General features: G+C 32.9%; 1 protein-coding gene across 1 annotated transcript; it reads right to left on the bottom strand.

Moving 5' to 3' along the window:
- Positions 1-9,248: 9,248 nt before the first annotated feature.
- On the bottom strand, positions 9,249-11,731 carry LOC120203617 (protein STAY-GREEN homolog, chloroplastic-like). Its single transcript, XM_039203856.1, has 4 exons — positions 11,526-11,731; positions 11,276-11,449; positions 10,703-10,870; positions 9,249-9,721 (listed from the first exon to the last, which is right to left on the bottom strand). The coding sequence occupies exons 1-4, from the start codon at positions 11,640-11,642 to the stop codon at positions 9,365-9,367; spliced, it is 816 nt and encodes a 271-aa protein (XP_039059787.1). The 5' UTR covers positions 11,643-11,731; the 3' UTR covers positions 9,249-9,364.
- Positions 11,732-13,772: the final 2,041 nt, after the last annotated feature.

The following is a 13,772-nucleotide window of genomic DNA, read 5'->3' as shown; positions in this document are numbered from 1 at the left end:
ATTCACGGCCACAAAATAGAAAATCAACCACCGAGGATTAGTTTTTTTATTTTTTTTTTTTTATTTTTGTATTATTATTAGATTTTTCATATTTAAATTGATGATAAACTTACTGATAATTTCAATATATAGATTAACCATTTCACTTAGATTTCTTAGTAAATTCATTCAGTTGCTGCCAATACTGCTAAACTGTTTAGTCTTTAACCCTGTGAAGTTAGTATTTGCCTTTTGGTTGAAGTAATGCAATTCATTCAAGTTTCAATTTGCAGAAGAATAGTTTTTGAAACTTAAATTCGCAACACGAAAATCGCAACGCGATTTTAGTTTCGCGTTGCGATTTTCGTTTTCGTGTTGTGAATTTAAGTTTTAAAAACTACTCTTCTTCTGCAAATTGAAACTTGAATGAATTGCATTACTTCAACCAAAAAACAAAGACAAATACTAACTTCACAGTGTTGCGAATTTAAGTTTCAAGAATAAACTACTACTCTTTATATTGTCCTTGAACCTGCACTAAACCTATATGTTGTCCTTTAAAATGTGATATAAGTGCTTACTTCTGGAATATTATCTGATGCATTTTGTGAACTATGATAGAATAATGAATTGGGTGAATACCGTGCTAGTTTGAAACATATTTGGCTATATTTTCCCTGTTTAATATCATCTCTATTTATAGTGTATAATTTGTAGTTTTTGATATATCTAACTTGGTATGTTTATTGTTTTTGTTAGGAATTTTTTAGGCTTCATTGACTTTAAGGAATAAATTAAGCCTAGCCACTACAATTGCGTCGACACTTACACTTGTACAAAGAAATTTGTTTGAGAAAACTTGTTTCGGGCCATGGCTGAAAGTACAACATTCAGGTGGAGATGCTATGTTGACCCATTTGTTTCTTCAGACCATGACTAACGATCTACCCAAGAGGATACAACGTGGTGATGAAGAGATATGGTTTCATTTTCCACCGGCGTATACTTGTTTTGGGCGGGAGGAGTTTTGCTTAATCACTGGTCTACGTTTTGGACGACACGATGAAGTAGGTCGGTACACTAGTCATATCGCCCGCCCATCATGGTTATTTCGGGTTTTTCCTGAGCTGGCAAAGATGAAGCCCAGTTTACACGTCGACGATTGTAAAAGATTACTTCTTAAAGATGGTTTTACTCGGATGAATGACCTTGATGTTGTCCGAGTATGCCTTTTATTACTTTTGAATGCCGACTTTTTAGGCAAAGAGGGCATACAACATATTTATGAGGATTTAATATTATTGGTAGAGGACCTAGATGCATGGAACGTGTTTCCGTGGGGTTCATATCTATGGAAAGCTACCTGGAAAAAGTTGTCAACTGTCTTTAAGGACCGTCGTAGTTTGTGTGGCCATGGTTCCAAATACACTTTGGTAGGCTTTATTTGGGCCTTTAAGGTAAGAATTTCTATATAATGTTTCCAAATTTATAATTAATTATTTAACAATTACTAACATTAATATTTGTGTATTATATTGTTTGTAGATTTGGATATTTGAGGCTTTTCACAGCATGCAGACATATGCCATCAAAAAGTCAAATGATATTCCTAGAGCTATTACCTGGAGGAGGATCCGACTGTTGGATTGGGAAGATTTAATATCATATACGACGATGAATGATGTAAGTTAACACAAATACTACCATATATAAACAAGTTATTACTAGTAGACGTTTGACTTTATTTGAGCTTTTATATTGTTAGGAGGCAAACTATCCATTACATAGGTTGACACCCACAGAGGCTGAGCTTGCCACTGATTGGTGGCAAGCTAGTAAGTATTTTTTTGATAGGACGGATGATGATCACCCCCACTTCGAGAGCCATCACCTGATCGAGCCGATTCTACAGCTCGACACCCAGAGCCATCACCTGATCGAGCCGATTATACACATCCACAAAGAGAGCCATCACCTATTCCATCACATCATCGAGCCTCTTCTCCACCATCACCTCATGATAGGCGACCGTCAAAGATGCCACGACATTTATCTCCCTGTTCTCTACCTCCACGGGATGACTTAGGGGAGTTACGTGATGAGGTCAGTGCTTTGCGTGATAAGGTCGGTACTTTACGTGATGACAATGGTGCATGGCGTGATGAGGTACAGTCTTTACATGGTGAGGTAGATGTTTTACGTGATGACAATGGTGCTTTACGTGGTGAGGTATCTACTTTACGTGATGAGGTAGCCGCTCTACGTGAAATTGTTTCATCATTGTAGAATGAGGTTCATACTCTACGCAATGAGATAAGTTTGTTTAATAATATACTAAAAATGCAAATAACCTTTTTTCGGCATTATTTATTTATTTATTTACTGATTTATGTATTAATTTATTTTTAGTGGCTCGATAAGGTAGATGCTTTACGTCGGGTTATTTTTGCACGATGGGGTTCACGCATCAGACGTCGTACACGTGCCATTATGTCCCCTCTCACCCCAATAGTTCCAAGACTCCGTAAGAAGAAGCCTGATTCACCTATCATTGTTTAAGAGGCCCCTCTCATCGTTCAAGAGGCCCCTCCCACCGTTCAAGAGCCCGATTCACAAGGCATACTATGTCGACTTATTGATAAACCCCCTCACGTGCCTGGTATGATAGACCAGAGTTGGCTTTCGTATCAGTTACTGGCCAGTACCATTCCTCAACATGAGAGAATAACACTACCAGACACAATTATGGATAATACCCTTTGGGCTAAGACCGCAGTTAATTTTTATCTACATGAGCGGAGAGCCAGGGGTTCTACGCTGATATATGCAAAATCGATGATGATATTCATTTGTTTCTTGATCGGTCTTGGTGGGGTGATTTATTAGGGGTTGAAGAGAATATCTATTTCGAATGGGGGGTAAGTCTTATATTCTTCTTATATTGCATTTTGATTATTTTTTTAAAATTTATTAAATTCACTAATATATGTATTTTTTTTATAAAACAACATATTGATACATGGGTGTCAAGTCTTCTAATTATAAGGGAATTGAAGAAAATAAAAAAGACACGATGGACTATTATACCTTCGTCTTTTCACGTAGCTCACTTGAAGGATCAGATAGACGCTTTATATGGGTTGGGTAATGGAAAAGCTATCCTTTATCCTGCTTGGTGGGAGGTCGATAAGGTTATTATTTATTTTTGAATATTTAAAGGTGTTCATAAATTTTATTTGATGTGCACAATTGAATTATTATTTGATTGCATGTGTTTATCCCTGTTATGAAACATTGTTATTGGCTTCTCGTCGAGCTTCAGCTCCCATTCATAAAGATATTGTTTGTAAGGGATGGAGCTCTCATTTGGCTAAATTCTTAGATACGATTGATTATTGGACTAATTCAGGAAACAAGAAGCCAAATAAGTTAAAAGTTACAATGATAAGAGACGAGACATCGCCACAACAAAAGGCGAGAGCCAGAGGGGATTGTGGTCCTCTTGTATGCATGTGCTTCGAACGTATGACGACAAGAGGTAAATAGTTTCTTCCTCTAACAGATAGAGATAGAGGTGCAGTAGGGTTGTGGTTTCAGTATTTTATGGCTAGAGCGATATATTCGAGATGTTTCCTACCTGTATCCACGTGTTAAAAGTGTGCATAAACAACCATTTGTTATTGGTAAGTTTGAGCAAGTGTTGTTACCATATATACTCTTTGTTAGTTTGAAAATGTTAGGTTAAGTACCTAGAATTCAATAATTTGTTGTTTGTTGGTTTTAGATGTGTAGAAAATCTCATGGCCATAACGTTTCTGCAGGTTAATCCTGAAGTGATATGCGTGAACAAATTGATGTATTTGGATGTAAGCTCCCTATTGTTAGGAGCATTTGGATATACTGTCTGGGGATGTTAAGTGTAAATAAGAATTGTTTTTTTTTTAATTTCAATCTGCATTATGTTGAAGGAAAAAAATACATGTTGAAGGTACACTTTCACAATGCGAAAGTCAAATTCGCGTTGCGATTGTTGCGAAAGTCAAATTCGCAACGCGAAAGTTAAATTTGCGTTGCGATTTTTTTGTTGAGAATTTGACTTTCGCAAAAATCGCAACGCGAATTTGACTTTCGCAACGCGAAAATCGTAATGTGAATTTGACTTTCGCGTTGCGAATTCAAGGAAAACACCTTCAAAAAGATAACAGACAACAATCTGATAAGTGATAACAACTGAATAGATCATAGCAATGTTCAAACTCAAGTTACTAATTCATGTCTAACTGAAAATGTATGCATTCACATATAAAATACACATAATACAACGTTTGCATTTAAAAATCACTTAAGTTAATAAGTCCCAAAAGGTGAAGCCGGTTGTGATTGGGATTTTGATTTTGATTGCGATTTTGATTTCATTTTTCTTGGCACCATATGAGCTTTGGCTTTTGATGAGGATCCATATTTTGGTAGAGGAAAAGATGATTGTGATGGCACTGGTGATCCACAGGTCAACCTTGTATGACCACTTTCCTTGCACCGACTACATGTTGACATCCTCTTCTCTTCACCCTTAGACGGTATACGATCGTGATTTTTTGGTCGGCCAGGTAGCCTGCTGTCCATGACTGGTGGCAAAACTATTTGTAAGTCATCTGGTATGTCCCACTCAGAAGGATGTGGAATAGGGTAGACAATCTCGGCATAAGTCTGTCGATATACTTCTGTAGTGTAGCAATTCATAGCGTATGCGCTTGAATCATCTTGGTTTAGATGAAGAGCAACTTTTATAACATGGTCACACGTATAACCAGATGTTTGCCATTTCATATAACTACACGTCTTTGCATTTAGATCGACAAGCCCATTTAAGTTATTATACAATACTTCAAACAAAGTGTTTGAACATGGTTCAACTCTCCATGGCGTTGACTTCACAACACGTTTCGTTATCTTTTTTCAGTCCATGGTGTAACACGACGTTCCAATGTTCCTGTAAATTTAAATAAATAATACATAGTAAAATATATTAAATATGATAAGTTATAAATTTAAAGAAATAATACTTGCATAGTTTCTTTTCTTGTAGTACAACTGTTGAATAGAGGCTCGAAAAAACTCCATTAACATAGTAATGGGTAATTTTCAGGAATGACGACTTAGAGCGTTGATTGATTCTGCACTATTAGACGTCATGAAACCATATCTTGCTCCAAGTTGATGTACTATTGACCATCTTTCAAACCCGACATCTTCTAGTGTTTGAGCACATTGAGGCAAAACACGTCTTAAACAATTTATATGCTTATTAAAATCCACTTCCCGATAAGCTTTTACAACCTTCCAGTATGTCCATTTGTGATTTTTTATACCAGCAGACCTTGATTTTAGATTTCTATACAAATGAACACCACAAAGTCCATGAAAAGCATCTGGGAAACACCTTTTAACAGCATTGTCAATTGAGTTTACCCTATCGGATATGATTGTCAGATTGCTAATAGGACCTATGTAATCCCTAAGATGACCCATAAACCATGTCCATGAATCAGAGGTTTCAGATTTGCCAACCCCATAAGCTATTGGCAATATCCCATTGTTAGCATCCATGGCTACTGCTAATAAGTTTACTCCAAGGTATCGATCTTTCAATGTTCTCCGTCAACTATAATAACTGGGCGCATGCAAGTAATAAACGAACGAATCTACAAAATAATATACACAAGAAATATAATCATTTAAATGTGAAATGCATGTAAGTAACAAAAATGAGTCAACAAAATTATATTGATTTACTAATCGCAGCACCAATGGCGATAAACAGCAACTCAAAGCGTCCATCTCTATCTGTTTTGATACGAGTTACCGACCCAGGATTTTTCAGTTTTAAATTGTGACAATAAGTCGACAGTTGGGGAAACAATGCTTTTGGCAACCCCCTCAACAATTCCAAGGCATAACATTTGGCTCTCCAAGCTTGAGAATATGAGATACTAATCTTGAACCGAGCATTCATGTCAGTCATAATTTCATGTCCCCGATATACCCTACCATTCAAAAATATTAACTTATCCATAAAACCACCCAACACCTTTTTGTTTGCCTGTCTATGGTGAGAAAAAACTTGGGTTCTTGAACATGTATGTTTATCAATAAAAGTCCTAACTTGAAACATTTCGTAATCTTTTATCCTCTTTGCAATCATACGCCACGTACATTTTTTGTCAATCATACACTTTGTTTTGAAACGATCTTTGCGTGATTTGTTAACTTTTAGTTGATAGTCATCTTCCATACATTTCGTATACAAAGCTATCTTCAAGTCTTCCTTTGTATCAAAAAAATCATCTTTCTTGATACAAATAACTTTTGTGTAACAATCAACTGCTATCTTTACCAACTCTTCTTCCGGTATCTAAAGTAATTCTGGCTTATTCCAGTTATACTCCCGTGGCATTTTCTTCTTTTTCTTTTCTTTGGGGACTTCTTCTTCTTTTTCTTCTTTAGGGTTATATGAATTACAAAATGGATGTTCAACATGTTCATTCACAGTCGTAACTTCCTCCTCATTATCATCAACAACATCTTCCTCGACAGCGGCTGTTTCATCATCAAAATTCAGGTATTGACCAATATCAAAATCATTACACGCAGGGTCTGTTTCTTCTTCTGAAACATCATCAAAATCCGAGTATTGACCAAGATCAAAGTCCGGGTATTGACCAAGATCAAATTTCAAATACTGACTAGTACTCACAATTTTTTCTGTTGGCTCATCATCGTCTAATTGGTCAATACGAAAACCAGAATTTGGTGCTGAAAGTTTATTGGGATTTGGATTAGGGAAAGGTTGTGGGTTTTGAGATTGTGTTTGATATTGTGTTTGGAATTGGAAATGTGGTGAAACAAAATTTTCTTGGTGATGAAATTGTGGTGGAACCATTAAATTTTGAGGTTGATAACAACGTTGTACATTGTGAGCACCATAAACTGGGGTTGAAGAACTTAGTTGATTACTACCCACTACTGACCCAACTTCACTATTTCTATGTTCAACAACATACAATGTAACATCATCTTCTTGCGAAACACTAATGTAAGCAATGAATCGTTCAACATCTTCATTGTCGGTTAACAAATAAACTTTACATTTTCTCTGATAAGATAGCCTAAATCCACTTAGGGGCTCTAAATTCAATTTCTTTACAACACGTAACATTAGAGTTTCATAAGTTAACTTTTTTAATGACAGTTTTAGTTGAAGATTCATGGGTAAAGGCATATATTGTAAAACACCATGAACATTCTCCCATGACCCTCCAAAACACAAATCTATCCAACATGATCAACATTAGATGGTTTCATTCTACAAATTGTAAATTAATTTACTAAACAAACGAGCTATAAACTAGATATCATCACTAACTTAGAGAAAAACATACCTTTTATTAAGTTGATAGTTGATAATTTGGGAGAGAAATCATTGAAAAATTATATAGAAATAAAATTATGTAAAAAAATAGAGATGGGGAAGGATGTCGTTGGATATAGGAACGGATGTCGCCGGAGAGAGTGATAGATGAAGATGGAATGAGTTGCGATTTAGGGATTTAGGTTATGAGTTGTTGCAGCTGCGTAGTTTATATACCCAAAACATTTGTGTTGCGAAAATAAAAGCTGTTACGAAATTAAAATTCGTGTTGCGAATTCAAAAATTGAGTTGCTAAAACAAAATTCGTGTTGCGATTTAGAAAATCTTGTTGTGAAAAGGAAACTTGTGTTGCGAATTCAGAAATCGAGTTACGAATTTGAAATTTCGTGTTGCGAATTTGGAAATCGCGTTGCGAATTTGGAAAATTGCGTTGCGATTACAGAAACTGAGTTGCAAATTTGGGAAAATCGCGTTGCGAATTTGCAAACTGTGTTGCGAATTTGAGATCGCGTTGCGAATTTGTTGGTCATTTTCGTAAATCCAAAAAACGTTGGTTAAAATCGTATATTATAAGGTATTTTCGGTCACTGAAGTTATTTTCTCTTTTTTCAATGTTATGTGTACATCACCAGTGTTCAGTGTGCTACATTGAGCCATAAAAGCAACTACTATTTCACTTTTTTTTTATTCTTAATCAAAATATGAAATCAACAGTAAATTTATATAAGCATTTAAAACATGTTTACAAACTAGAACTCTATTTACAAATATTTATCAAAATAATACTAAATTATAAATAGTGTTTACAGACTGAATACATCTAAAGTTCTTATGGATACATATGCTTACTATAATACTCAAATATTGTACCAAAAAATGGATGCTAGAAATCATGTGATGATGGAGTTTCATAAACTAGTCAAGTTCAATAATCCGAAAACATTCAAACGTTGAGCTTCACAAGTTCAATTGTATATTATTAATCTAATATTCATCATAAAATTTATAAACATAAACATATTAGTAGTATAAAAAATGAGGAACAAACATATATATATGATTCATAAATCTAAGGCATGACTTGATTAAGATGAGTTAGCTACGTTAGCTCAGCAATATTAGTCTCATACTTCCTCTAATACGTAACCGAGGGTCTAATCATGAGCTTTCATCACTAATTGCCAAGAAAATATTCAATCACATCATCGGTAATACAACAATATATATCGATTTCATCTAACATCAAGTATATATATAATCATAGGTATTCGAATAGATCTCGCTATTATGACCATATAGGTATACATATGAGTATTTCTAATCTCGCCACTAAAGTAATTTAGATAGATATTCATTTATCCCGAAATCGCATGAGTAGTTCTGGTGTACAATAACCTTAACATACGGTTAAAAAATGATTTTATCGAAAATGTTAATATTTTTTTTAATATTTTCAGTAAAACACTACTTAAAATATTATTTTTTTACCGAAAATATTAATTTTACTAATTTATTTCCGGTAAAAAAATATTTTAGATAGTGTCTAATATTAACATTTCATGTGAAAAATAATGTTTTAGGTTACGTTTTACCGGAAATATTAAACATTTTAGGTAACACCCAATACTAACATTTTCGGTAAAAAATAATGTTTTAATAACGTTTTAACAAAAATATTAAAATTTGTGATAACACATTTCTTTAATCTTAAACCTCCCAAATCGCATAAATATTAATTTTCCAGTTAATGTGGTTAAATGCAAGCAGACGTAAAGTGAAAGCAAACACGACTGATATAACCCCACTTCATTGTTTAAAGCGGGCAGTTTCATAATAAAGTTCAGACCCAGGGAATCAGATGCGTGTGGGAGTACATGTTTTTAACGTTTTTGTATTTACATCTTCTCTTTCATCACAAAGAAAACAGTACTTATCAACAACAAACAACAACACAATTCATTTGATGGTTTTGAGATTCGAAGCAGCTTGGGTCCCATGTTCATTTTCATCGGTGTGCGTTGGTGACCACGTGATCAAGCTAATTGGTGGGAAACAACAAGTACAGTTCTCTTGGCATGGCTGGGGTAATTCCCGCCTACTTTCAAAGATTTCTTGTCTTTTCCATTGTCCCCACCCATCACAACCGTCGTCACCGCCGCTAGAAGGCGCTGCAGCTTCCACGAACGGACCCCAGCACTCCACCCTGTTGAATTCTGGAACGTTGGAGTGAAAATAAACCCAAACCAATGACTCCTGTAATTCTGGGTAGTTTTTCAGCAAATTCCCATCGCCATGGACAAACGCCTTCAGCACCTATTTCAATAATGCAAGGAGCTTAATTCATTTTTTTCCAGGAGACTAATACCAAGTAAAACACATTTGGTAAATAAATTATATAATTATGGTTTTAGTCCCTTTAGAATTATGAATTTAGATATATATCCCCTCTACACTTTTATAGATTATCTTTTGGAATGCTATTTTTATAATAGTATTAATTCATCTAAGTTGATAATAGGGTAAACTATACGTTTGGCAGTCAACTATCACTTTAATTTTTTTTATCACCTAACTATTATTTTTTAAAAAATTATACCTAAATTACATTTTGATTTCATTTTAACCACTTATCATTAAAAATTTAATAAAATTGTTAACATGATATTTTTTCAACAATGATATGACATTATCTTATAATAAAATGTCAATATCACCATAAAATTTTCTAACAGTAAATAATCAAAATGAAACTAAAAATAATATTAAGTATGATTTAAAAAAATAATTGAGTAACTAAAACGAAATAAAAGTAATAGTTAAGGTGTTAAACATGTTGTTTACCCTTGATAGTATCATTTACATCTATATTTAAAAAATATATTAATATTTAATTATTATAAAAATTTATTATTAATTGAAAACAACCAAATGGTACTAATAATATAATACAAATCAAATGATGTAAAATTATAAAAGAATAATAAAGGGATTAAAATCATAATCATAAAGAAAAGGGTAAATTACGGGCGTTCAGTAATATTAATTTAAACTTGTATTTTTTTTTCAAATCCATAGTCAACATTTAGTTTTTATTTCATCTTAGTACCCATTAAAAACTTAAACGTTAAGTTTTGAAAAATATTAGAAGTTTAGGTATTAAAACAGACAAAAAATGATAGTTTAAATATTAAACGCGTTAAATTTTAAAAGACGAAGTACAAAAACTGAACAAAACTAATAATTTAAGTATTAAGCGCGTAATTTATCCTAAAGAAAATGATAAATAGAAATTACCACGGGGAGTTCTTTGGTGAAGATGAAGTATCTAAGTCTAGCACACAAATCCAACAGGAAATGGCCGCCGCTTATGTGACAGTGAACATGCAAAGACATCTTTCCCTTCACTTTTTTCCATTCCGCCACCACTTCGTCTCTGTATATTTTGTTTGCCCATCCCCGCAACTGTAATCAACCCCCAAATCATATCAAACTTTTCTATATATGTTTTTCCTTTTTTTTAACTACAAGTTTAATATCTCAACTATAATTTTTGTTATATTTTCATTGTCCAATTATTTTTTTAAAATTTATAACAAATGTTTAGTTTTGTTACAAAAAAAAAATTATGTTAAATATGATTTTAGAAAAAAAAATAAGTAGATTACGAATTTAATACCTAAATTATTAGTTTCGATCTAATATTATATACGTTTTTAAAAGAATTAAATGTTTAAGTACTAAAACAGTCTAAAATTAATAGTTTATGTATTAAATTCGTAGTTGCCTTAAATCATTCCTCATCCCCTGTTATTTTTCCCCTTTTTTTTATCTTTTCAAAAAAAAAAAAAATGGGTTATGAAATCATACCTGAGAATTGTTAATGGTTTGGGAGATGGCTAAAGTGAGTTTAGAGGTTAAATCACTATGGGTAAGGGTGTAAGCTCTGGGTAGCTTCCCCGGATGCTTCTTTTCATCGACTCCCAAGAACAATACCTTTAGCTTCGATGCCTCGAATATAGCTGGCCCAAACAACCTTGCTACCTAATCCAATCCATAATCAAATCAAACACTATAATCTTAACTTAATTCAACCAAAAGCTGAGAAAGAAGAATTTACAGGGACAAAAGCTTGGTCCTTCTTCTTGTATTTTCTTCTGGAAACGAAAAGGGATCCATTGTGTTCGAACACCGACAGTCTTGGGTGGAAAACAGGAGCAAATGTCAAAGTTACCATTTTTATTATATTCAAGCTCCAACTTTGATGGAGAGAAGCACCCAAATAAAGAAAAAAAAAAGAGAGGAGGGAATAGGGAGAATCTTGGAGGAGATTTAGAAACTTTGGTTTTGCTTGTTTGTTGAGGCAAAGTTGAAAACTATGAAAACGTTAAGAGAGCAGTTAAGGGGGATTGCGTTCAGTGTTTGAATGGAAAATTTCTTTTATTACTGATATCAAAAATACAAAATAATATATGTTTAAATATAATTATTATATATAAAATATTTACATTTTTTATTTTTATAATATACAAATTCAAAATTTTTAAAATGTAATAATAATTTTTTATAATTAATATCGTTTGTTTTGTACGAAACTTAAATAGAATAATAATAATTTTTATATTATTGAAACAGTTTGATTCGTGCAAAGGTTTGAATGAAATACGTGTGGGTGATGGACAGCTTTTGAGGTTAGCGGCAAATTAGAGAAAAATAAACGAAATGAAAGAGGTTGCTTGAAGATTCAGGCTTCTGTAACATTGACACATGGGTTACGGTGGCTTTTAACACGTTCAACTTGTTGGACTATCCTACGTTTCTGGCATCCATACCCCTTTAGGTGGCATCTTTCTATTGACTCTCTCCTTGGACTTTTGAGTAAATTACATATTTAATATCTAAATTATTATTTTTATTTTATTTTAATATTTAAACTAATTTTTTTAAATAATATGAAAAATAACCTCCAACGTTTATCAAAATTATCATTTTGGCCTCTATTACTTTTTTTTGAGTATTTTGCCCTCCAATGCTTCACTTTGGGACAAAAAACTCTCTGTAGATGAAAATTATAGTTAACTCAGAAGTAACACTCTAAAATAGGATCATTTTACCCTAAAATGAAATGTTGATGTCTAAAATGCCCCAACAAAAAAGAATAAAGGACAAAGTGATTCTTCTGTCAAATATTAGTGATCTTTTTGCCTTAAAACGAAGCGTTGAGGGCCAAAATGCTAAAAAAATATAGAATATGAAGCAAAATGACCACTTTGATAAACGTTGGGGCTAAATTTGGCATTATACCTTTTAAAAAGTATACCTAATGTTTAGTTTAAATTTCATTTTGATATCCGCCATTAAAAACTTAATAGAACTGATGATATGATATTTTTATTTTCTCAATGATGACGTGGTATTATCTTATATGTCACGTCAGCAGTTCTTTAAGTTTTTAATTGCATGATATCAAAATGAAAATAAACTAAATGTTAGTATAATTTTGAAAAAGAATAAAGTTGTAGTAAAAAAACAAAATTAAGATAATACTTTAAGCATTACACATGTAATTTACCCTAAACTTTTTATACACATACTCCATCTGAGCAGGACAGATCGACTTTACCGATTTAGGATACTATTAAATTAAATTATCTATTCAATGAGTCATATATTCGCATGTTTTTATTTTGCCCACTTAATTATTTTTAAATTATTTAGGATAAAGGTTCTAAACCTTGGCCTTCTTGAAAAGGAATTAGACATCCAGTCATTGGGCTAGTCATGAGCTAAACAAGTTATTTGTGTTGGTTTCACTAAAATATGTACTTTAAGTTACGTTAAATTATGCACGAACAAAATGACTTTAGTGATTAAGAAATTTATTGTTATCTCTTGAGATTTTGGGTTCGAGCACCACGTAAGCTATGTGAACGAACGTTTATTATTAAATGATTAAAGGTTTTTTAGCAGAATTTATCTTGTATTCACCTAGTTTTATAAAAAAAATCTTATACTAAATAATAAACATAAAATAAAAATAAAATAAGTGACTGATCAAATATATTTATGTAAATGACATTTAATTTGCAAGTATGTTGAAGTGTCACCGCAATACGCTAATCTTTTATCTACAAATTGACTATACGATCATACTCGATTGATTTCCTTCTTAACTCCCATGAATCCCACCCCATATACTTGTAATATACTGATTGGATAACACTCACATGCAGGGCTGAAAATTTGGACAGCGTTTTTAGGTATGACCGGTGGAAGTTTCTTTCCAACGTTCGAACAAGATATATGTATATAAGGATGAGTCTAGAGAAAATATCACACATCGATATATATCACTAATGATATATAC

This window comes from Hibiscus syriacus, unplaced genomic scaffold, assembly GCF_006381635.1.
Source record: "Hibiscus syriacus cultivar Baekdansim isolate YM2019G1 unplaced genomic scaffold, ASM638163v2 tig00010204_pilon, whole genome shotgun sequence".
Lineage (NCBI taxonomy): Eukaryota > Viridiplantae > Streptophyta > Magnoliopsida > Malvales > Malvaceae > Hibiscus > Hibiscus syriacus.
The sequence above is the reverse complement of the archived record's forward strand: the minus strand, read 5'-3'. Positions and strand labels throughout refer to the sequence as shown.